This window comes from Thunnus maccoyii, chromosome 11, assembly GCF_910596095.1.
Source record: "Thunnus maccoyii chromosome 11, fThuMac1.1, whole genome shotgun sequence".
NCBI lineage: Eukaryota > Metazoa > Chordata > Actinopteri > Scombriformes > Scombridae > Thunnus > Thunnus maccoyii.
The window spans coordinates 31040753-31065720 of record NC_056543.1 but is presented as its reverse complement, the minus strand read 5'-3'; the positions used below and the strand labels follow the sequence as shown (position 1 = coordinate 31065720).

General features: G+C 41.6%; 1 protein-coding gene across 1 annotated transcript; it reads right to left on the bottom strand.

Moving 5' to 3' along the window:
• Positions 1-70: 70 nt before the first annotated feature.
• trappc10 (trafficking protein particle complex subunit 10) lies at positions 71-24280 on the bottom strand. Its single transcript, XM_042426234.1, has 23 exons — positions 24084-24280; positions 19436-19517; positions 17901-18036; positions 13966-14165; positions 13615-13810; positions 13397-13508; positions 12959-13206; positions 12353-12499; positions 11894-12008; positions 11454-11530; positions 11120-11211; positions 10467-10607; positions 9911-10020; positions 8760-9292; positions 8435-8576; positions 7055-7213; positions 6659-6888; positions 5031-5131; positions 4683-4806; positions 4155-4319; positions 3765-3945; positions 2683-2877; positions 71-2569 (listed from the first exon to the last, which is right to left on the bottom strand). The coding sequence occupies exons 1-23, from the start codon at positions 24142-24144 to the stop codon at positions 2322-2324; spliced, it is 3795 nt and encodes a 1264-aa protein (XP_042282168.1). The 5' UTR covers positions 24145-24280; the 3' UTR covers positions 71-2321.
• Positions 24281-24968: the final 688 nt, after the last annotated feature.

Genomic DNA, 24968 nt, shown 5'->3' with positions numbered 1-24968 from the left:
GGAATGGACCGTTAATGTTGACCTTGTATAATTTCCTCACTAATATCTTGTTAAATATCACACCATCAAGTCAGTTCCAATGATTTTTTAATATAGTTGGCAATCAAAGATGATTTTGATTTGAATCATTATTTACACATCAGTATGTACAGTGGTCGAAGAAGAGGAGCATGAGGCTGTAGTTACACTGTTTGTGTGTGAGTGTGTGTGTCTGTCTGTCTGTTTGGGGGGAGGTGTGTGTGGGGTGGGGTGGGGGGCTGACATTCATTCTTTCAAATAAATGAATGAATAAATAAATGTATTTATTTATTTCATTCATCTATTCAACAGCTAATTTTATGTGTGCATAGCTCGGACACGTAATTGGCAACACATGCACACACACACGCACACACACACACAGAATAAATATACACACTGTATATGAACAATCCACTGAAAGGTAAGACAATAGATAGACAATAATGTGCACTGGCTGATCCTTATTCAAAAGTCTCACCTGGTCAAACACACTCGAACAGAAACATCCACAGAAACCCTCACACATACACACAAACTACAGCTGGACAGAAACACACACACACACACACACACACACACACACACACACACACACACACACACACACACACACACCGCTACAGTCTGAGCCTGTTGAGTCATCAGTGGTTTTATATCAGAGTTTTGTGCTGATGTTTGTATTTGAGTCAGAGAACATAAATGACTGTTTTTGTTAAATATAAAATCATTGAACAATATTCATGTGTTTCATATTTTTTTACAAGTGGGTATCATGAAGACTAACTAAATTTGTATATATATTTTTGAAAGATTCAATAATTTTATCTTATAAATTATAAATGATTTGATTTTCTGTCCTTTTTGTCAAGCAAAAAAATGCATGTATTATTGACTGAGACTCTAATCATCAGAGGACAAAAATTCAGTTGATAAATTAACTGATAAGCACCAAAATTAATTTAAATTTTTTAAAAATCTGTTAGAATTTTATTGGTTTGGAGCTTTTTCTATGACTTTGATAAGACAATACATAAGGATGTCAGAGGCTACTGAACTTCACATGAGAACTTGGGACGTGTCTAATTGCTGGGCTCGTGATCATTTTGGGAATGAATCCATAGACTGACTCTGATCACAGTCTGCTGATTTCACCAGTACTGAAACCAGTCCCTCCAGTACAAAGACAAGTTGAATTTTAAACTTGTCTCTCAATCTATTCTGTGACTCCAAACAAAGATACCAACCAGAAATGATAACTGTTCACTACTCTAGACACATGGGATCTGTCAGAATCAGACTACACAAGAATTTGGCATTTTGAAAGACCTCAACCAATAACAGCTTGCCATCTTTCACAAGGCATAGGCAGAACCATGGACCAACTTCACTGTTGCGTATCATAGCATTAACATTCCTCTTTTATATCTCTGTGTATACAGTCATGAATGAAAGAGCTCTCCTATGGGCAACATTGTGCAAGTTTTCAAACCAGACGAGCAAAAGCGGAATTATTCTGACACGCTAATCTTTTAATTTCAAGAGGCATCCCGGAAGCTGCAAACGCTGTCTTCCATTATGACACACCGCTCGTGATAAAACAAGCAGATGGCGTCAGGAACAACGGGGGCCATTGTCAGACTGATTTTGTGTAGTCAGATCCTGAATTTATCTCCACCGTACACCGGAGGGAGTGTTGTGAAAAGTGATGATTACGGACTCGTCTCCGGATACGCGTTAAGGTTTTTGACTTCAATAAAAACAGCGGCTTATGTCTGCGACTCAAATGTAATGATCAAGGCAGAAGTCTCATGATGTGAAAATGAAGACTGCGGGAGAAATGAGACTAACAGCTGGACACACTCAGTCAGAGTTACAGTACTTGAGAAGCTGATTGAGGCATACACACACAGGGCTTTGGTGCATCATGGGACAATCAGGAGTGTTATTCTTCAGTTCAAAAGGAGCACGACGGGCGCCCGTATGATTCAGTCCATATATATATTTATATATTTATAACTATAAATCCATCCAATGAGCTATGTACAAAGTATGGCAAAGAAAAATCTTTATTTAAATGTATCAGCAGATGTCATTGGCTCTTCACTGTGTCTAGTCCGTAATGTCTCCAGTGATGTGAACGTTTCATGCTTTAGGGAGGAGGGAGTCCATATCGGCAATCTGCAGCAGTCTCGGACATGGACTCATGTATCCCATCTGCCCTGGAGCAAAAGCTCAGCAGAGTCCATCCAGGGCCTGGGTTCAGTCCTACAAGAAGGGGGCGGGCGGTCTTGCCACCAGGGTCATGTAGCGTTGACCTCCATGATGTGGTCGTCTGTGGCTGGCAGCACCAGGACCTGCCGTGTGTGGCTGTGGTTGAATACCTGTCCGGGGCTGAAGGGCTCCAGCCGCGGCATCGCTACGCCCTTCTGCTGCTGATCGCCGCTGCCCACAGAGTGAATGCTGCCCCGGCTGCGGATGCTCGCCGTGTCCCCCTGGTCGTCCAGCGTCTTGTCCAGCAGGGACAGACTGTCGTTCTCCACGCAGCTGTCTGAGGAGCGCGAGAACAAACACGAATTGAGGGATGAAATGGATTTGCAGCACTCTGTGTTGATTGTGTGTGTGTGTGTGTGTGTGTGTGTGTGTGTGTGTGTGTGGTCTTACCAGGGTCTGGCTGGATGGCCACTGCTGCGGTGTGCGGCAGGTACTTCAGCACTTTGATCTTGGGGAAAGGCAGGTGTCCGGCGAACAGAGGCATCACCTCGATCTGCACCTTATGGGTGGCGTTGGCTGTCATGGGCATCGACACCATCCCTGAACTCTTCCCACACACCGCCCAGTTACTGCTGCTGTCAGCCACTGCGGACACACACACACACACACACACACACACACACATACACACACATACACACACATACACACACACACACACTTTAATATAATGCTCTTAAGCTGGGATGTTTCTCCTGTTCTAGAGTTGGTATCTTTACAATAATGACTGTAAACATGAACTGAAGAGATGACAGACCTACTCAACGTGTTAGTGAGGGGAAGGAGTGCTGCCTGCAGATAAATCTACCAATATACATGAATACAAGTTCAAAATCTACAAAGTTATCAATCTTCTTCTTCTAGAAAGTTTTCAGTGAAAACTGATGAAAACTGGATATGATGAGCTAAAGCTGACATAACTAAATTGAAATGTTTTACTTTCAGTTTTGGCTGTATCTAGTGATTATTTTCAATTATTTATTTAATGTAATCATTTCACTGTTTCATCTATTAAATATCAGATATCAGTAATGACTGAAATAAAGCTCTTTGCAAGAGAAAAGCAGCAAATCCACACATGGAAACTACAAATGCTTATGTTTAGCATTTTTATTTGAAAAAGTGTTAAAATAATTGATTAGTAAAAATAGTTGCCAATTAATTTTAAATTTCAATCAATGTATCAACAGACTGTTGCAGCTTTTGCTTTCTTTTTGACTTGTACTAGTATCATATTTGGTTCGCTTCCTTTTTTATAACACGGGACAAAGATACGTGTTTTTTTGGTCAGTATGTTTTTGATTGATCAAAGCATTTAATCTGTCAAATTAAAAGCCACAACGTTAGTTACAGATTAAAGTGACATAAGTTCTACTGGATAAATGATGTACATGATTAATAAATGAATAAATGGTTTAGTGTTTGTGTGTTTAAGCTCATTTAAACCCTGAATAAGTGTTCTCCCAACATACCTTCATACATCAGTTTAGTGGTTTTGAGGCCGTCAGTGTCAGTCTTGCTCTCCTCTGCCATCTCTCCCTCTGCAGGTTCAGTCAGTCGTGTGATGCACACCTCCAACCCGCACAGGAAACCAGAGCGACAGTGCTGCTCGCCGGCAGGAGGCAGGATCTCAGCTCTCACGCTGTACAACGTCTGACAAGGTTTGAACATTGAACAAGCTTTATTAATGGTGGCACGGTCTCTTATTGTGGAAGGAGTGATTACTCCAAATGCTATCATATTTTCATACATACTAACATCAACCAGTTCACTTCACCTTCACTCCTGCACAATCACTTATCCAAAACTTATCCTGACAACAAAATGACAGCTTCACTTATCACATGTTTGAGTGGACTTACGGTGACTCTCTCCAGCTGGAACTGGTAGTGGAAGGGTTTGAAGGCAGAGATGTCTTGGTTGAGTGGAGAGAAGTTAGCAGAGAAAACACACTGGAGACAAGAGGGCAGGTCGTCCTTCCACCTCACCTCCCACAAGCAGAACACACTGTGCTTACTGCATAAAAGCTACACACACACACACATATAGAGCAGACAACAATATGGATTAACGGGGATGGGTCGATGTCACTTTGATGCTCCTTACGATCAACACAACTCAGAAAACTGAGTTCACGCTAATGTAGATACAATTCAAAAGGCTGTTTATGTCCTTGAATCAATGAGTCTGAAGAGAAGCTGGAACCATTTACATAATAAAAAAAGCCTATAAATCTTCACTCTGATTACTGTTTTCTTTCTGTTGTTGGTTTAATACTGTAGCACTTCCGAATTTCACTATGAATGAAAAGTGTGGTACAAATTAAATGTGAACTGATCCATCCTTCAGTCACTGACATTTGTTTGTTTGTTTTTTTTTTTCCTGCTCACCTGTTTTGTTTTAGTGTTGAGGGACTGGAGCTCCAGCGAGGCATGCTGCTTCTCTGTCAGCTTCACTTCTGCCAGCGTGAAGTTCACGTCTGACATGTTCTGCACGCACACCTGGATGTACTTTCTGTGTGGTCGGGTCAAAGGTCAGAGATCAGATGTATGTTGATGTAGAATGATGTTATCTAAACATACGTGTTGGCTCAAAGTGGCAGATTAGTATTATAGAGATTCTACTTTTTAGAGAATTATCATCGACTTCTGATCTGACTATGAAATCAAACAGTTTATATGTGTGAGTGAACTCTTATTTTGGACACATAGAGACATTTCTATGAGACAACGGCTCACCTGTTACCAGCAGAAAGCAGTGAGTGTTTGGTCTTGAAGGGGATGTAGAAGGTGAGGGCGAGCAGCGTGGAGTAGATCGACCACGGACAGTCGATAGACATCTGTGGACAAACACAGCTATGAATTTACTATCCAACCTCTCAAAGTACAATGGGAGTCTAATGACTGCTTGTAGACATAATGGAGTGGATATGTCTCTAAGTAAGACTGTCCAATAGTTTTAAGAAAAATGATACATTATATGTTCATACAGTCCTGTGCAAACGTCTAACTGGGGAGAATGCATCTACTAGTACATGTTAATTGCCTTAAACCGTTATGTCTCACGGCAGCAACAAAAAGAACGCCTCCAGCGATGAAGACTTTGTTGCTATGGGGAGTTTTGAAGAATATGCTTGAACAGCAGAAACACTTCTATGTGGAAATGCTGAACAGACAAGAGGAGAACTTTACATCTTTCACCAAGCTGATCATGAAGACTACAACTGCTGCTGATTCATGGAATCATGAAAGAGGTCCAAGAGCTAAAAAAATCCTGCCTGCAAGTCTCCCAAAGCTCAAATCAATGAGTTCCTCTGTGTGGAAAAGAAGGTTGGATTACTCCAAAGACAACTGCAGTCCATGTAATCAGAAACAGAGGAGAAAGTAAGGCACTTTTTAAAAAACAAACTGAATGTCGATTCCAAATATGGAAAGCTCTGCCACCTCATGTTTTAAACTTAGCACCTTCACAATTAAAGAAAGCTGTTAAAGGTTTATTTTTATTTCTGCAGTGTCATCCTTATAGATTATCTTTGTAAACTGCCCACTAATAATAAGTCATTTTAATTTTGTTTAATTACTTTGTGTACTTGTATAAATGGATGTCTGCTGGTGTGTGCAACCTTTTTCTTCTTCTCTTCATCCTTTTAGTGTTTTCTCCTTTTCTAATGGATTGAAGTATGTACTGGAGAGTTCCCTGATCAAGACCCTCTGCATCACATTTTCTGTTGTTTATGTATATATTAATTTGTAGGTTTTGCATATGTGTAAATACAAAAATCAATTGGAGAAAAGGCTGAGAATAGCATGAGCAGCCATAGCTAGTACTGAAACTAATTATGTAATAGATAATTTTGTAAAGACAAATTTGATCAAATACTGAAGATTTTTTAGTCCCAGATTCTCTAATTTAAGGATTTGTTGTTTTTTTATCTTTAGAAAATTAAATATCTTTCTCATGTAGACAAAATAAGCGATGTGAGAGTAGATTTCAGGCATCGGCCAATACATTTAACATTTTTTACACTAATCCATTACATGAAAAAAGAATGACTGATAGATTAAATGTAAATCAAAATAAATATTTGAAGTCCTCGCCATAGAAACTGACAATGAGTCATACTGACTGAAAATTGAAAATTAGATTTGAAAGGTGCAGTACAAAGCTATATCATCAAAATGAGGGAAAAAAAGAGACAAAAACAAAACAAAAAGAGGAACTACTACTCTGACACAAGTGGCATGACATGTTTAACATTCCTACTGCTCAATAAAAATTGCAAAATGTAACTATTTCCTTTGCTCTGAAACTGAAGCTGTAACTCATCTGGTATTCTACCAGTCTGTATTTGTCTGGATGGTCTCACCCTCTGGTCGATGGCGGTCATGGGCGTGTCGGGATGACTGTAGCTGCGTGGCCGGTGGCGGACCTCTCCGTTGGTCAGCCTCTCGTTGGCGGGCCGGTCCAACCCGGACGGGATGACACACAGAACCTCCAGCTGGAACTCCAGGGTGTGGTAGGGAGGGGTGGGGGGCAGGCTGATGCTGGTCACCTTCTCAGATGATTGGATGGAGAGGACGCTTTCACCCACCACCTCTGAACATATGAAAGGGAGACAGAAAAGTGAGCGAGAAGACGTGTGTGAGTCTTCCTGGTTGGTGTCAGCTCTCTGCTGAACCCGGTTTCATTATCCGGGCTGAACAGAAACCAGGTTACCACAGCTGAGTCAGCATGTGCACGATAAAGCGGGGAAATTACGCACCAGCAGCGGGGTTGCTGATGCGGGCGGTGCAGCTGGTGGAGGGCAGGATGGGCATGGTGTCTGTGTTGCTGAGCTGCAGAGCGTCTCCTTTCTTCACAGCGTAGTGACCCGTCAACAGAGTGAACTTCACCATCTGAGGCAGACCGGCCAGCAGCGGCTCTGAAAACAGAACAACAGCCGCGGTGAGCAACACAAACAAACAAACAAACAAACAAACAAACACACACACACACACACACACACAAAAACACACACACAGCAGCTTAAGTTGACTGACATGGTGGTTATTGTGTCTCAGGTGATCCCTATTCAATCTGATTCTATATGGACTGGATTAGAGATATTTCAGATACAATACCAGGTCTGCTGTGGAACATTTCTGTTTGTACTAATCAATCATTGGAGAAATATTGAACTTGAACTTCCCCCCATAGTGAACTTGAACTACTGTCTGCCTTAAGCGAGTGGTATTTAACTGCATGAATCACTTACAGTAAAGAAAATAGGATCTGCACACTGATCTTTTTTATTGTCTTTATTCCTAGGCCAATATTTATCATACTTCACAGAATCACTCCTAGGAATTGGGGTGAAAGTTAAACTGGGACTAAAAATACTCAAAGTAGGACTTGAGACACATTTATGAAGCATCCTACACAAGTAAGGCTGCTGTCAGGTAAGAAGATAGTGTGACGTCACTGCTGCTGTACTGCTGACAGTCTCAGTTTGAAATATTAGACAGTGGTAAAATCTGAAGTGCAGAGAATAGCACCACTAGTTTTATGTGTATAGGTAAAAACTTATGTAATCTACCAAGGTTATATATGCAAAAATAGATTATAAAATGATATAAAAATAAATGTAGCCTATGAAGTGCATTAAAATAGAAGGTCATTTGACTTAATAGTTTGAAATCAGCCCCATTCAACCACATTGTTTTACAGTTCCTATAACAGTGCTGCATCTTGCACATATTGCACAGGCAAAATCTCCTCTTCCACTGTGCTTTTACTCATAGTCCTAAAAGCAGGACCAGAAGAGTGTCACTCTGAGAATGTTTGGCTAGTTGCAGGTAGGACTGATTTGCTACTCTGAGGGCTCAGGTGAAAACCTCACAAACATTTATATTAACCAGCTTTCCTGGAAAAGCCTGAAGACAAACACCTCAGGCTGCCATGTTTCGGTCTGAAAACTCTATTTTTGGTTTATTCTTGCAATAAGAAGGATAAACAAGCTGCAGCTCCTATTTTATTTTCGTTTTCTAGTGAAAAGGTCACAAAGTGTAGTTTCGGTGTTAGTTTCATGGTGTATGAGCAGACAAACACAAAAAATTGCAAATGATTTGGAGAAATCACTGCCATCATATAAAAAGAATCAGACCTGAGAGAGGCTCCACGGTCAGCTGGGGCTCCTGAGAATAGACTTCATACTGGACTGATGGGTAGATGTGAGGAAGCACGAACTGCACCTGACCTACTGTGGCACACAGCTGACGCAACGTGTAAGTACCTGGTTGTCCACTCTACCGAGAAAAACAGTGTGACAGACAAAAGACAGAGAGTAAGAAAATAAATGGACGGTTTTATAGAACATGTCAGTAAAGGTTGAGAGAGGGATAGTGAAAAAAAAAACAATCAACAGATATATTTCAAATCTTTTTTAAATCATGTTTTCTCAGATGAAAAAGCAGAGAAGTGTGTCTTACTGGTGCTGTAAATATGATGCTGTTATTCCCAGGCTCTAACGTTACGTCCTGCACTTTGAGCATCTGTGCTCCTTCCTTCATGGTAACGGTAGGAGGGCTGACACAGTTGGGCGTATCCGGCGGTGAGTTGCTGTCGTGACGACGCATGATCAGGTGAGTGTTCTTACACACCACCCCTGTAGAGTTGAGAGAATTGTCCGAAGGACTCCTGTCCTGAATCTCGTCCAGCTCTAAAGGAGGGCCTCCAGCTGAGAGGGAGGGAGGGCCCGCTGACGAGTTACTCTGGTTAAAGTCTACTGTCCCTGGGTTCGTTTGTCTCTGAGCTCCCTTAGATCTTCCGTGAGTCCCAGCGTGTTCCAGGTCAAAGTGAATGCTAGCAGCTAGTTGCTGTATGTGCACCGACACGGGCATCAAACATCGCAGAGTGAGCTCCACCTGCAGGACGGCTCCAGAGTGCACGGAGGCTGTGGCTGGACGGAACTGTAGCCGTGTGAGCTGAGAAAAAACGCCCATGCTGAGAGTCACTTTGTTAGCTGTGGAGGAGGAAAACAGAATTCAGTGTTGATGAAGAACAGATTTTTTTCACAGAAAGAAAAATACTGTGGATGTTTACAGCTAAGGAACGAGTATGTCAGTGATAATGCACAATGAGGTGTGTTGATATAAGAAAACAATGGACAAGGAGCAAAGAACACTGGATGTGTGGTGTTTGCTCCACCCTGAAGTGCATCATCACTGTTGTACCATATCCACAGAGTTTACACAACTGTTAGGTTCACCAGTGCTATTTAACTGGTAATGTAACATGAAGCAGATGTTAATATTGTTGCTATAGCTGAATATTATTTTACCTTATATATTGATTTAGAACCTGTTTACTGGGAGTGAGCACAAACAAAATACCAGCCACATATTAATGTATTATTTGGATGATCTCACATGCCATGAGCCCAATGTTGAATGAAAGCAACAAGTTGAGACCCTTTCTATTGAGGTTGTCTAAAAGCACTGTGGGAAATCTCAAACATCATTAACTGTAGAAACAGAGGTGGTAGGTTGAAGCAAAGGGGGAACACTAAGCTAGAAAGCATTCAGCACTGCAGACTGATGATAAAGAGTATATTAGGTGGTATATTCCTTTAAATACTTACACTGATCTCCAGACTTGCCAGCAAAGGTCAGAATTTCCTGACAAAAGTGCTTCCTCTCCTCCGTGGTCAGATTCACATCACCTGCCAACAAGGCACTGGTCTGCAGGTAGCTGCGGTGGGTTGTCAAGGAAACCAAACACTACAGAGGATACCAGAACACACCTGCTGCATTCACTGAGGTTGTACAGGAACACCTTAAACACAGGAACCTCTGCTGTCTTTCCTTTGTGTGAGCAAACATTTTGCATCCCTGATGTGCCAGCCTGATATATATTATTGAATATACTGTATATATATGTTATAATGTAAATTTACAGTAAGGTGTGTAAAAGCAGTCATTTAAAAATATGATCAATTTAAGGTTAATTTACACCTGATCACAGTCATCTTACTGTCAAACACAGACTAATTAAACTACTGCAGTGTATGTAAATGGATCAAATGATGGCTTCATGTGTAAATGTTTCTCTACTACAGAGAGCTACTTCTGGGATGAATTCTAATATCTCTGCATCTATGTATTGGTGGTCTGACACTCTCATCTTTAAAAGGATACTCTACAGTTCTGCCCAGCAGTTTCTGACACTCAGCAATCTGTTTCCTGGTGTGAGTGACAGGGAGGCTCCAGCCCTCTGATACATATGACTTAAGAGCTTCCTGTAAGAAGGTCTCTGCCCGCTCAGGGTCCCCCTTCCTCCTAATAAAGACACACACACACACACACACAAACTCATCATGACCGTGCTTTTCAAATCTATAGGAAAGCACCGGATGTGTGCTTGTGGACAGATCTTTCTAATGCAACAGAGATAACAGATATTTAGTCACATTCATTTTGACTGTAGCCCTCACGCCTTTATATAAGACAGAATATATATTTGCAAACTTAATTCCAGCACAGCAAAAGTGTCAGTGCATGAGTTGTACTTCTAATATGTGTGTTTAAGATGTTCCTTTGAGCTGCACTTTTATGGCTTCACATTTATTTTAAATCCCCTACACACCCATCGTAAACCAAGATTGGAGTTTTCATTTTTCTGCCTGATTAGACCTCTTCTCAGGACTATCTGGGTGTTTGTAAGCTGTGATTGATTGACAGTTCTGGAGAAGAGGCTTATTCAGTCAGAATAACTGCAAAGAGCAGTACGGATGTGCCAGTTTGAGACCTGTGTGCACCCTGATTGAACTATCAGCTTCTCTCTTCCTTACATGTAGAACTCAGCCAGGCTTTTTCCCACCAGTCTGGCAGACCTCAGTCGACCGATGGCCCTGTACATCTCCATAGCAGCATGAGATAGTTCCTGATGCAAGAGGGGTCCAATATGGAGGGGGGGCAGAGGCGGAGGCGGTGGGTGAGAGGCAAAGGAATAAGAGAAGAGAAAGACAATCAACTCAACTGTTACGTAAGTTAAGTTTCTCAAAGATTACATCAGAAAAAATAATGATTGAAAAATTGGGCCAGGAGTTCAGAGACTGTGTGTTAACTTCCTTTCATGCCAGCTATTGAAATACAACACCGAGCTGCGGCAAGGAAATGACTTACAAGATAGTGCCTTTCAAAAGCTTCCACAGACGACAAAGCTTCTTTCAGCTTTTTGTAAGGGCTCTGCAAACTGTTGACTGTGGAGGACGACAAAGCAGAATTAAAACAAGGCACACAGTTACTTCTTGTCTTTCAAATTACATCCTAATCAACAATTAAATCCCAACCCTAAAGGTCCTGAAACATCAAACTGACTTCAGAGAAATAGTGTCCATATATACCAGCAGAAGCATTGCTTTAAAAGCCGGGAGTGAAAACACTGCAAAGGCTAAACAGCCTCAGACAACCGGTCAGTGTTGAATCAGCTGATGAGGAGCTGATGGACACTGACTTGGGCCAGCGACGAAGGACACACTACAAAAGCTACAAGCAGTGATAAGCTACACACACACCTGACTGTTAGGCTACTAGGTTCAGGTAACAGCAGTCTGGAAACATACCAGTCTCAGGCCTCTCATCCCCCAGTCCGGCCAGCAGATCCACAGTCCTGTTCAGGTCCTCAGACGTTGGCCCCTTCTCTGACACCAGGCCACAGAGTTCACCAAGCGACTTCAGCTGGAGGGACAGACAGAAAAAAAGACATTTCTTTGAAAATCTGTAAGAGAAAAGACATTTTACCAGATATTTAACACTCGTTATGTAAATGAATGAGTAGATACATCATCCTCTTAAATGTCAGAGTCAGACATTTACTCCTGCAATGCACCAGTATGAAAACCACTGACCCTGTTACTTTCAATGATATTGATTAGGTATTGAAATGACCAAATGCAGAGTGTTGCTTTTAGTAAAAAAAAAAAAAAAAAGATTCAAAGCAACATATGGTCCACTGAAGGTGTCATGACACATCCTGGAAGTTACACAAGTGATCCAGCTACAGAACACAACATCTCCGTTACCTTGTCAGTAGCGTAGGCCCAAAGGCCCACAGTATGGGAGCAGTTTGCAGCCAGCTGGGCCTGATCACAGCAGCCCTCGATCCTGTGCAGAACCTCCAAGCAGCTGAGGAACACCCAGCAGTCCAGCGCCCCCTCCAGCACCGACACCTGAACCACAGCAGCAACATGTAACAATTTGTTAGCTTATCAGTCGACAGCAGCGTTCAGTCGGTTTCAGTTTATGTCGTTGTAAACCAACAGATTTGGGTGATTTCGGTGACACCCTGTCATCTTATCTAACAACAGCTAGATATCCTTGAAAGCTGTGAATATTCATGTTCCCCAGATGATGATTTCTGATGTTTTTGGTGGCTCACTTGTGGCACAATCAGGCCTAAATTTCCCCTTGAACACAACAAATATCACACTCTAACAGGCAGATTGTCACATTCATACTCTAGAGAGAATGAATCATTTCTATTTTGAACACTATCAGCTTTCCTCTAGAGCCACAAGCCAAAATGTCAAGTTTGCACACCAGATATCTTCCCAGTCAAAGCGGGCAGAAAGTTAAAGCCCTCTATCTGAAGCCATGTCATGACTTTAGGCCTGTAGCGGTCAGGTTACCTCCAGCAGGCGTAGCTCCTGGACGCAGTTGTGCAGCAGCTCCAGGGCTCTCTGGGTGACCTCCCAGGGCCTCTGGAGGAAGATGAGTAAGGTACACTGGCGGGAGAACAGGTAGCTCCTCAAGTCTAGTAGGCTGGCCTCCCCTCGTTGGATCCCGTCCCTCTTCTCCATGTCGATAGGCCGTCGGAGCAGTAAGCCGCTCCAGCTGCGCACCGGGGCGCAAAATGAGCCGAGCCAGTTAGCTGTGTCTGTGGAAGGAGACAGACTGGTCAGACTGATGGTTTCATATGGAAAATACCAGTTCAGAGGAACTAAAACTCTAACCCTCTGGCTCATAATTGTGTTACTTTCTTACTCAGTAAAGCTATTCAACACATGTATTGTAGTAGCACCATCAAAGAATGTGCAACAATATCCACTCAGGTGCTGGATACGTACCTCCAGCTCCAAAGTTAAGGACATACTGGGTAAAAAGAGCATCTAGTTCGTCATACTGGACCAAGGCATCCTCAAACTGCTGCAGCATCTCAAAAACAAAGGCCAGCTCCTCCTGCACAATGTAACACACAAAAACACACAGTCGCTTGAACACGCTGAATATTTTCCCCCCAACTAAAAGCTACACTGAGAATTCTGGGGGTTGCTTAACCTCCTACCTGGACCATGAAGTATTCACAGAAGCTCCAGCCAGGCTGGGTGCGTTTCTCTCGGAGCGTACGCATGTCGTCTTCGAAGCGGCCCAGGTTCTTGGTGAAGGACATGAGGAGGAGGGTTCGTAGCTTCAGCAGCAAGGAATTCCAGGATTCCTGAGACCGAGATGAGTCCTTCAGAGGATCCGACAGCACCACACACCTGGATCAAAGAGCAGTGTCTATTAATTTCATGTCAGTCAACTAACCGATTAATCATTTCTGCACGACATGTGATCACATCATTCTTTAACGGAGCAGAACAATCACTCTCTACTGTTACAGCAGCGAAAGGAGGAACAAAAGGAGTCTCCTCACCTGTCATTCTGCTTGTTGCAGAAATCGCTGCGGATCTTGTCTACGATGGAGGACCGAGGCAGGATGTTGGTCTTGTTCTTCTTCTTAGTATCGTTGGTCTCCACAACGATGATGACCCAGTCCGCTGAGCCGTGTGTCCGCAAGCTGTTCTGCCAGCGCAGCATATCCTCCTTCACTGAGCTCTTATACGCCTCCGTATCCTACAAGAACACACAGTGGTTTTATTATTCAGGCCACCTATGGAGATATATTTATCATGCAGAACAATATGGTGGGCAGTCTTTAAAAACTTAAGATATACTGCTTCCCAACAAAAACCAAAGTGTTTTATGAATCCATGTAGCAAATAACCATTCTTTGCAGCAGGAGGTTAGTGAAAATAATCCACTCACTCTCCAAATTATGTTAAAAAAATGAAAATTATACTTGAGAGAATACTGCATGCAAGACTCTTGTTGATGCTGCCAAATGTGCCAACACCATCACACTGTTAGAGGGATTTTTTTAGTTCTCATTTGGTGGATTTGGGAAAATTTGAGACAGAAAAAACCCATCACGGATGTATTTCATATGAACAGGATTATATAAGAACCATGATGAAGGAACAGGAAACGATACTTCTCCTTTAAATCACATGCACGATGCGCCCAATGAGGATGTTTCCACATCAGAGGACGGAAACTACAGACAAGAATGCTGGCCAGCAAGTTCACATTATGGTAAAGCTACTGATCTGTAGGGTTTGCTGTGTGAAGGGCTGCAGATGGCTGCTGCTGCTGCTTGAGGGTGGTGTTTGTTTTAAATTGGCTGGAATTGAGTAGAGGTGGGATATAATTTGATGAGTCAGTTATTATGTAACAATCGCTGGCAGGAAGAGGCACTGGAGCCTGGTGTTACACAATGTTTTGGGAGTGAACTTGTACAGTTTGTATTTGTGGTGCTTCTTAACAGGATCATTTGGGGGGGTTACTGAATATTGGTGATCAGGTGGATGATATAGATATAAGTGATTAATGTATCCATGCCACTGAAGGTTTGCATTGATTTTTGTATAGGGGTTGTTGTGAGTAACGGATCTACATCCCAATCAACAAGTGACATAGCTGCATCTGATCAGAGTTTTATATGGTATTTAATTAGTCTCAAAACCTGCACCGCACATAAAAACCAGTTGTGTTTATGTGTTTCGTGTGTGACGTCACGCTAACACAAGCATATTGAAGAGTGAGTCTGTTGCATTAGGTCCACCTTCTCTCTCTGGCAGATCAACCACTGCATGATGGAAAACGTGTCACTAACAGCGCCGCTTATGATTTGAATGCATGGCAGGAAAGTCGCCACCGACACCTGGTTCATAATAATCATAATACTGCAAATGCAGGAGCTTTCATCAGCGGGTCATAGGCTCAATCACCAATGTGTTACCTCATCCAGCTGGAATACAGCCCTGGTCTAAAGGTCTGGATGGATAAATATCAGTGAAATCGCCTTTTTTCTGTGATCAAACCAAACAGCTAATCAAAGGTCATAGTCAGTATTCTAAGGGACCAATCAAAGGAGTGGAATGTCTGTTCCATCCCTGCCTCCACAGTCTCAAAAGTCAACTTGGCGAGTGAGTGTTGAGCAGTTGCGAGTGTGTAGGGAGGGTTAAGCTCGGGCTCGTCACAGTCCCGTGCTCGCGGGACCACATGTGTGTATGCAGACATGGATACTGTTCTGTGCACTCGTATCATATGCACGCACCTGGTTTTTATGTGCGCAGGTTTGAGACTAATTAAATGTCATAGTTTCATTTCTGCAGTAAAATGCAAATAAAGTGCAACTTATCATGAGGAGATACAGATGTTAAGTGTGAGTCGTTGGTGCGCTGTTGGTTTTACAGCCTGTCCAGGTCACAGTGAACTGTTCTAAAAGCTGCCCAGTGCCACCTGTCCTCACCACCTGTGACACTGTCACGCTTTCAATTAAAGGATTTGCTGCTCCTTGAAAATGAAAAGGAAGTGTTTCTTTTTTGCCTCTCAGTGCCTGCAATTGTGCACCAATTAAACAGATATTCTTTTTTTACTTTTCTGAAATGCATGGTTCCTCTGCTTTGTGTTTTTGTGTTGATCATATGTTGTCTTAACTGGAGCTTACTTTCCTCTAACTACCCACTCATTGTCTGCACATGGAACAAGCATCTAAACCACAGCAGCTATTACTTTACATGAATATAGGTGACACATGTAAAACAGGTCTGACAAAAACAAAGAGCTCTTTCCTTTTAGAGAATCTGCAGCCTGCCAAAGGTCCATATCATGCTTTACATCTAGAAAATATGGTCGCCGTGATCCAATCAGCTGTCAGAGACAATTTAAGAAGTTTAGAAATTTTCCACCAGGACAAAATTGATGTACTGTTTAACTGGACAGTGTTTACTGGTCAATTCATAAATGTGGCGATTAAAAGAAAGGAAAATCTGACAAAACAAAGGAATCATATGGAGTTATTTTCTCTTTGTGTAACTGTTTGTCTCTGACACAGCCCCACAAACTGAACAGTGTCAGTCTCACAAAGGTAGTGTTTACTGTGCAGGTGTTAATGTTACTGTCTCTATACTGTGCACATACACACAGGCTCACTGCACTAGAGGCAAACCCTTTAGAAAATGTCATAAGTCATGAGCCGGTGACAGCACTTCCTTAAACTAACCAACTGCTCCGTCAGCAGCAGCAGGTTCCTGCTTCCCTTCTTGTTTTTCCCCCCGTCTGCGTTCCTGAAGCAGTCTTACAAAGTAGCTGTCAACTGATGGTGACTGAAGGCTAAAAGTGCATCGAGCGAGCCGTGTGCATAATAACGCAGATACATCTGATTGATTTGATTTCATCCACATGAAGCTGGTGTTTCTACACTGTAAACTGAACTTTTCTAAAATGTTCTCCATTGTGGATATTTGACACCTTTCTCATGATGAGGTGTGAACAGAGGGATGACTCATGTGGAAGACAAAGGGCTTTTCTTCAATATACACACACACTGGTATCATAAGATTTATGTCAACATGATGTTGACTCAGTGAACATATATATATATCACACTATGAGTTTGCATATCTTGCATACAGAGCTGTGTGTGACCTATTTTTGCCCAGATAGGATGCCTATAAGAACTCATCTATTCTTAGAGGGTAAACAAGCACACATGGAGTAAACAAACTTTAACAAGATTCTGCTCTTGTGACTTCCAGGTCAGAAGATGTCCTAAACAGTTGAGTAGCAGCGATATTAAAAACTCTCTCTGTGACAGCTCATTTAGTGTGTAAACATAATAATCACACAGTACAAGAGTTCTGTGTCAGGTGACTTCATGATCATGACCGTAAAAAAAAAAAGTTATTTGCTCCAAAGTCTGAATGCAGCAGCACAAGAATGACCAGCAGCCGTAGTTTGCAGGTATCAAAACATTATTTTATACTCTATATGTCATAGCTGTCAGACAACACACACAGAAATGATCAACAACTAATCAGCCTCTCAGTTATCAACAACATCAACGAGTCAGCAACACTGAAACTGAAATCCGGATATATATCTGACATGTTCATTCAGCCCCACTGCTTGCCAAAGCATGCCAAAAATGCACCATTCTGTTGCTTACTGAGAAAAAAGAGGAGGAAGACTGACTGAGGAAGACTGTTTATTAAATGTGCTTCCAGTGCAGCTCATCTACCAGCAAGATATGAGAGCTGTAAGAAGTTATTTAAACAGGCCTCCCTTGTACCTTAACAGTCTGATGATATACAGTGTGATACCTCATGTTTCACAGTACTGCCAGTTCAAATACTGAGTACTGAATGATTGAGGGTGTTGAACAGGGTGTGTATATGTGTGTGTGTGTGTGTGTGTGTGTGTGTGTGTGTGTGTGTGTGTGTGCTGTCATGCTTCCAAGCTACTCACACAGCAGTCAGTCCAGTAGATGTGGAGGAAGGGGAAGGTGAGAAGAGCCTTGTTGCCCTCCTTGGGGAGGAGCTCCTCTTTAAACTGGACAAAATTAGCCTCAAGGTGGATCATTTTTGGTGCGCGGCCGTACGTCCTGCAGGGAAAACAGAGCAGAGTTTTACTGAAGCAAGTATACCGTATTTACTGTGTAATGAATTGCATTTTTATTGCCCCATGGCAAAATATGACTATATCACATCTGCGGAATTTCTATGTCTGCATGCTGTTCATAGACTTTACTTTCACCTTCAACACCGTAAAACACAGTGGAACTGTGAAATAAAGATGAATAATGACCCCTGTGTCTGTCACAGCGTTCTCACAAACAGCTGATAGAAGGTGAAATTTAAGAGGAAACTCTGTTTATTGATGTAGTTTTGATTAATACTATACATTCACAACTTGTTCAGTTGCTCCATAGCCTATGCTGTTACTGTAAAACTGTGACCAGGATGTTAAATATCTGAATTTTCCTTTAACATTACTTCCTTCCCTTTAACCTTCAGTACAAGAGCCCCCAGCGTTGTGTTCATTCAGCGTGGTTAGTCTCATTTAAAGGACCAGTGTGTAAGATTTAGGAGGATCTATTGGCAGAAACGGAATATAATGATCATAAGTATATTTTAATTAGTGTATAATCACCTGAAAATAAGAATCATTGTGTTTTCCTCCTTTATATTAAAGATGCACCAACACTGGATCAGGTATCAGTGACAATGGGCCGATCTGGTATCAGATACCATTATTTTAATAAATAACAATTCAGTTATTTATATATAACAATTCAATTCATTTGTTACATTCTGTTTGACAAAGTTAGGGAAGCAATGTTTAAGTCAGGCCTGATGTTGTCTTACACATCCAGTCTATTCCACACAGTGAAGCAGACAGCTTATTCATTAAACACTGGTATCAGATCAGTACTCAGTATCAGCTGATACTCAAAGCCCAGGTATTGGTAACAGAACTGAAGAAGTTGGATTGGTGCATCTCTACTTTATATCTACATAGGGAGCAGGTCCTCTTCCACGGAGCCCTCCATGTTGCACTGCCATGTTTCTACAGTAGCCCACAACGGACAAACTAAACACTGGCTCTAGAGCCTTTCACATTTTTCACGAGTTTGGTGACCACTGTGGGTTCTCCTACATGCTTGAAAGGGAGGGGTTGACACTTAAATGGAATATCAATACAGCGACTTCACTTCCTGTTTCAGCTTATAAAATTCAAGGCTTTATTTTCCACTTAGCCATCATGTAAAACATCCTGAACAGTGTGTTATCCCCATTTAGACCGCATTAGACTCCAGTGCATTATCATATAAATCATCCAAAATCACCAGCACATTCATGACATCACTTAAATCACAGAGAACGAGGGCGAGGAAAAAGTACCTCACACACACATCGTGTTTTTCAGTTGCTTCATATAAAGAGGCTATTCATGCGCTGATATTTGCCACTCTGTTTTTCCAACACATATTCAGCACTCACCTCCTCCATTCCATTGGCTCCCTGGGAAGCTGTTGGGCCAATGAGGTATAGAGAGACGTAAACAAGCCCTGGTCTCCAGCACCTGTGAGGAAAAGAGGATTGAAGATATAAATTTTAAAAAATGGAGAATTCAAATAGCTCACAAAAACCTGAGATATAATCTAGTCATTCTCACATCAACTATGATGAGGAAAATATGTTCCCTGATTTTGATAAATAATAGTTCCACTCCTTGAGGGTTGAAAGTGAAAGGAAAATGAAGGATATTTTGGGCAAATTAAGTTTATACATAATTGGGAAGCACTTGCAGAGCTCATTTTCTACAAATGAAACATCACGTTATTATAATCATGCAACTAGAAAGAAACTATCCAATGACTGAAGGGAAAAGTGGGGTAGAGTGTGAAAAGGTGGAAACGCTAAAAAGTAAAACAACGAAAGAAAATATGTGAACAAAGTGCAGATTTGACACAAACAACAGCGGTTTTTGTGTTTGCTCTCCTCACACTCCAGCCATCAAGTTCCAAAACAACAGCGAGCCTGAAGGAAATGATGGGACTGTTGGCCAAAAAAAAACGTGTTTTGACAATGTAGTCCAGGATGTTGTTTGGCAATGACTGTGTCTGATTTGCTGCACTCATATCCTACAGCCCAGAGTCCATCAGACCATGTACGGGTCAACGTCCTGTAGTGCTCTCTGCCTCTTCATCTGCTCTCCTGTTGAACAGGAAGATCTAAATGATGAGCTTCCTCCAACGATTAAACTTGTTTTACCACTGATGGAGGTGTGTGTCAGGATACTTTCCTCTTTCTAATATTGACAAGTCTAGTTTTGTCACTTACAACAGAATAAAGGCTCCAGACTAATTAGCTAAATTAGTCTGGAAGCCCGTATTTAAAAGAACCATTTCAACTGACATCACAGAGCAACAACACATTTAGAATATTTTCATCTTAACTGTGTAACTGATTATTTATTGATTTTTTTTGCCAGTCATTTATGTCTTTTCTGCTAACCGTCTGGTAAATGCCCAAATATAAAAAACCCTTAGAAACAGTCTGTGTATTTCAATCCATTCATACGTCTCTGCACATTTCATGCTTCCTGCTGTTGTTGTGCTTCGTGCTGACAGCGTGTGGCTGAACTGACAAATGCACTTTTCTGCACAGCTGTTTCAAACCAAAATAGAACCACGTGTGTGATGTGATACATGACGACATCTGTGAGGTATCGCTCTTTTATACGAAGCAGGAGTTAAATCTATGCTGTATATATATATATATATATATATATATATATATATATATATCGGCTGCGTGATGAAGAGCTTTCAGTTGTGACGACAGCTCGGTTCAAGTCACCTTTATCACAGCTCAAAATAACATGATTGTCTCAGGGCTTTAATTTGCACAGCATGCAACAGCCTCTATCTTTAGACACTGTTTTACCACTGCGTCATCGCTATACATTTATGTGCGGTACATATGTACAAAAGTTCACAGAGTCAGAGCCATTTTAACACACACACACCCACACACACACACACACACACACACACACACAGCAAAAGCTATAAAAGTCTGAATGAACAGAAAGCAGGAACGTCTAGAGTTCAAACGTCTGCAGTAAAAGAAATATTTCTGCCTCACTAACAAGAAGTGTCAGTATATTGGTACACCACAGTGCCAGACAGTGTCATGATATATTGTGACATTAATTTGTAAGCACTAGTAGACTGTTACACCACCAGACGTTCTATCCTCACATTTTGTTAACATCACAAAGCTGGTATCATAATAAAAAATACCCCCTACCTGCACCTGCTATTACAGTATATTGCTCAGTCCTTTCATAGCAGCCTTGCAGCCACACAAACTGTATCAGCCATTCCCATCAGAAAGACAAACATTTTCACCAGATTACTTGCTGCTCACACCTAACCAGAGCCGTCCTGAGGACACCTCCCATACAGCAAGGCCTTATTTTTTTTTAAAAGTGAAGCAACACTTTGTTTCACCGACATCTTTGCTTTGAAGTAAAAATCCACTTGCTCAATACGACACAATCTAGTCTTTAAGCATTTCAACCGTTTTGTCGTCGGCGCTGCGCTTGAGCTCGGATCATTTGATGGAATAATGACTATGAGATAAGGGTGTTGATGTTCATCTTCAGTCAGTCTTCTCTCCCGTATGTTTCACTATCAATCCTGTTGACCAGGCTCTCACCTCGCCTCCTATCACTGCTGTTAATTTGACAGCTGGTGTCCTGTTCCGGAAAACGCTCAACCTGTTGAGTGTGTTTTGATAAGCGCTGACTGTATTGTTGTGTCTTGGTAGGACTGAGGCGTTTTCTAAAGCTACTACTGGAACTAGGCCACATATCTCATGAACTAAACAGAAGCCCCTTTTTATAAATACACCCCGAAGGGCACACAGGACTACTAATCCTACACTGTTAGTTCAGCCAGTATGGATGTAAACAGTCTCAAGTATCCTGTGAGGTGAGAGTCAGCACTTAAAGCTCACAGTCGCTGTTGCATTTGAATCCACTGAGCTTCAGTAAAGCCAAAAACCTTTCACTGCGCTGACACATAAAGACTGCAGCGTAAATCAATTAGCCTCGCTCTCTACTTTTAACACCTGGATAAATAGCTTTGACGTGTGGCGTGCAACACGGTCCGTAGTATGGCATACGTCAAAAGACTTCAGCGTACATATTAACAATAAGAAGAAGATGAGCGAGTCCCTCCTACAGTTTCTAAACACCGCCCTTCATTTGAGTGACATACACAGTCTGCAGTCTGATCTCAAAGGGAAACCAACATAAACAATGAGATAGCTGAGAAAAGCCTCCAACACCTGCAGCACCCTCACACAACTCTGGTGTTTTCTTGTCTCCAGCCAGTCACATACTTGGTAAAACTAACAATAAAATTCCACAGCCAAAGATAAACTGTCAACAATTTATTTTTATATTCCGAGTCACCAGAGCATCCGTCTACCACAACCCTAGTTTAAGCCTCTCGTGTAATCATCATTATTACAGTTGAGAATTTGTACCCTTCCTTTATAAAAACAGAGTTCCTCCAGAGTAAAGTGAATCACAACTGTTGCCAGTTTCACCATTCCTTGATCAAAGACAGCAACAGGAAAAGAGAAAAGTTTGATATGTTTACTTCAACCTAAGGATGGAGAGTTGTAAGAAATTGGTTAATATTCTATATATTGTACACCGGGGTTAACATCTTGAATCTTTTTCCCAAGGCTGTTATTGTCGTGCATATTTTTAAAAGGCAGGTTATCACATAGAGCTGTGGACTGTCAGTACCAAATGCTTCAATAAAGTGGAGTTTAAGCTTCAGGACAAAACATGTTATACTAACTTGATTTTCATGATATAAAAATTTCACAAAAACAAAATCAAAAATTCAAATGCATCAATTTAATTGGATTTATTGTTGTCAGGTTTTTTTATACGACCTGCCAGGTTGTCTTTGTTTTTATTTGGGATTCAGTGGCTTATTTCTGTGATGCCAATATAACCATCTATACTTAAAGTCCCCCTCCACTCAAAAATATGTTTTTCTTCTTGTTCCTCCAGTTAGATGTTTGATATACACAAGTGTGATGTGGAAACTTGAAGATTCCAGCGCGCATACACTAAGAATGGACTTTACAGTGAAGTAGCAGACATCTTGTATCCAGCAGTTAAACTTTTTATATGACATATATTTGCATATTCATAGATTCTGGGGTTTTAATGAGGGAGAGAGAGTAGATGCCAATTTAAGAATTTTTTTGATGTGTAGAAAACCCATATCAGACACACATTATTGTTCCAAGCAGAGTATGTCTGTATGCCTTAATACATGTCTGGAGGGGATGTCTCAAATGTGAAAACAATGACTACACGAAAGGCACACACCTGACACCCCGTCAGGGAATCTAGGTGCTCCTGGATCTCACTTTAAGCAACCTCTGACTTAGACTGACTGACTTTGAATCTACCAACAAATCCCACTGCCTAAGGTTAACTGTCACACCTATGACTTCTTTTCATATTCAGATTCCCCGGTGCCTCTGAGCTGGAGCACCTCTGGACCACTCTGTCCTAAAAATGGAGCAGCCTGCGGGGTGCAGCGGAGCGTGGTGCCCACTGCCAGGGTCGGCTCTTAAAATAACCTGTACAAGCAGCTTCCATAACACTCCAAGGGGGATTATGAATGGCAAACTGACCCCATCGCCCAAACGTCAACGGCGACTGCTGTCTGAGCTGTTTACAGGGGGAAACTGTGGCTGTCCAGCGGAGAACAAGGTGATATCCTTCCCAAAGCTGCAGCAACTAGCCGTGACGTTATATCGTTAGCTTAGGCCTGTTAATCAGTCTCGCTACTAGCTAGCTGAGAGATTCCGTCAATTAGTACATTTAGCACAGACAGCAGTGTAGTGTAGAAGTGTGCAAATAATACAGCATTGACAAGCAGAAATTAAGCAGCCAAACGCCACAGACACACACACACACACACACGCAGTGTCTCGTTAGTACTGTGCTACCTGCTGGCGTAGCTAACGCAGGCTAATGAATATAGCCAGCAAGCTAATTGTCAAGACCTGAAAAAATAAGACTGGACGTTTAATAAACACTCACATGTTACAATCGGCTTGTTTTCCATAGTATAGATGATCGGCTTTTCCTCTTGACACTCCATATGTGTTAGCGGCAGCACTCCATGGAAATGACATACAAACAGGGCTTTATTATTAGTAAGTGCTTATGTGTGCAGTTGCATTGAATCGACGGGGCCTGTGTCCCCCACTGCACTTCCGGGAAGTGCGTAAACTGTGCGTCATTAAAGGACCAACCTATGATTTTTTTGACACTCTAAATTACAGGTGTATTATTAAAGAGTTTGACTTGGACTTAAAATGTAGGTCTTTTGTCTTTCTTACAGTGATGGAAACAGTGCTGAGATCCTTTGCTTAAAGCCCCCCTTTGAAAAATGGTTGTTTTTCTGTTGTCACTACAGTTGGATGTTTGAGCTTCACTGTGCTGTGAATGTTCAGAGTTTGACACTAGAGGGCAGTTGGCATATTCATCTTCTGGAGAGAGTCTGGCTGTGCTGTGCTAACCCTCTCTAACCTTATTTTTTTTACAGTCTATGTCCTTACCTTAAATCTGAGTTTAAAGGACAGACTCACAATTTTGAAAATCTGTCTTAAAATATTAGTCAGATGCCCATATGAGCTTTGAAACAGGTTTTCCTTGCTGCAATCACTCCACCTGTTAAAACGGGATATAAAAAGATCCCTTCCTAATACACCTCCTATAGTGCAAAAATGTATTAAAAGGTTTATCTGAGTTTATCAAATAAAGTGGATAAAGTAACAGTCTCTTTGGTGTTAAGTTCCCTCTTTGTGTTTCCCAGACAGTGTTTCCCTTTTGAGCTGCAGTGGAAGGATAGTAACAAAAAGAGGAAACTTTATATTAAATAGGCTGTAACTCTGACAGATATCCCATTGATGAGACTAATTT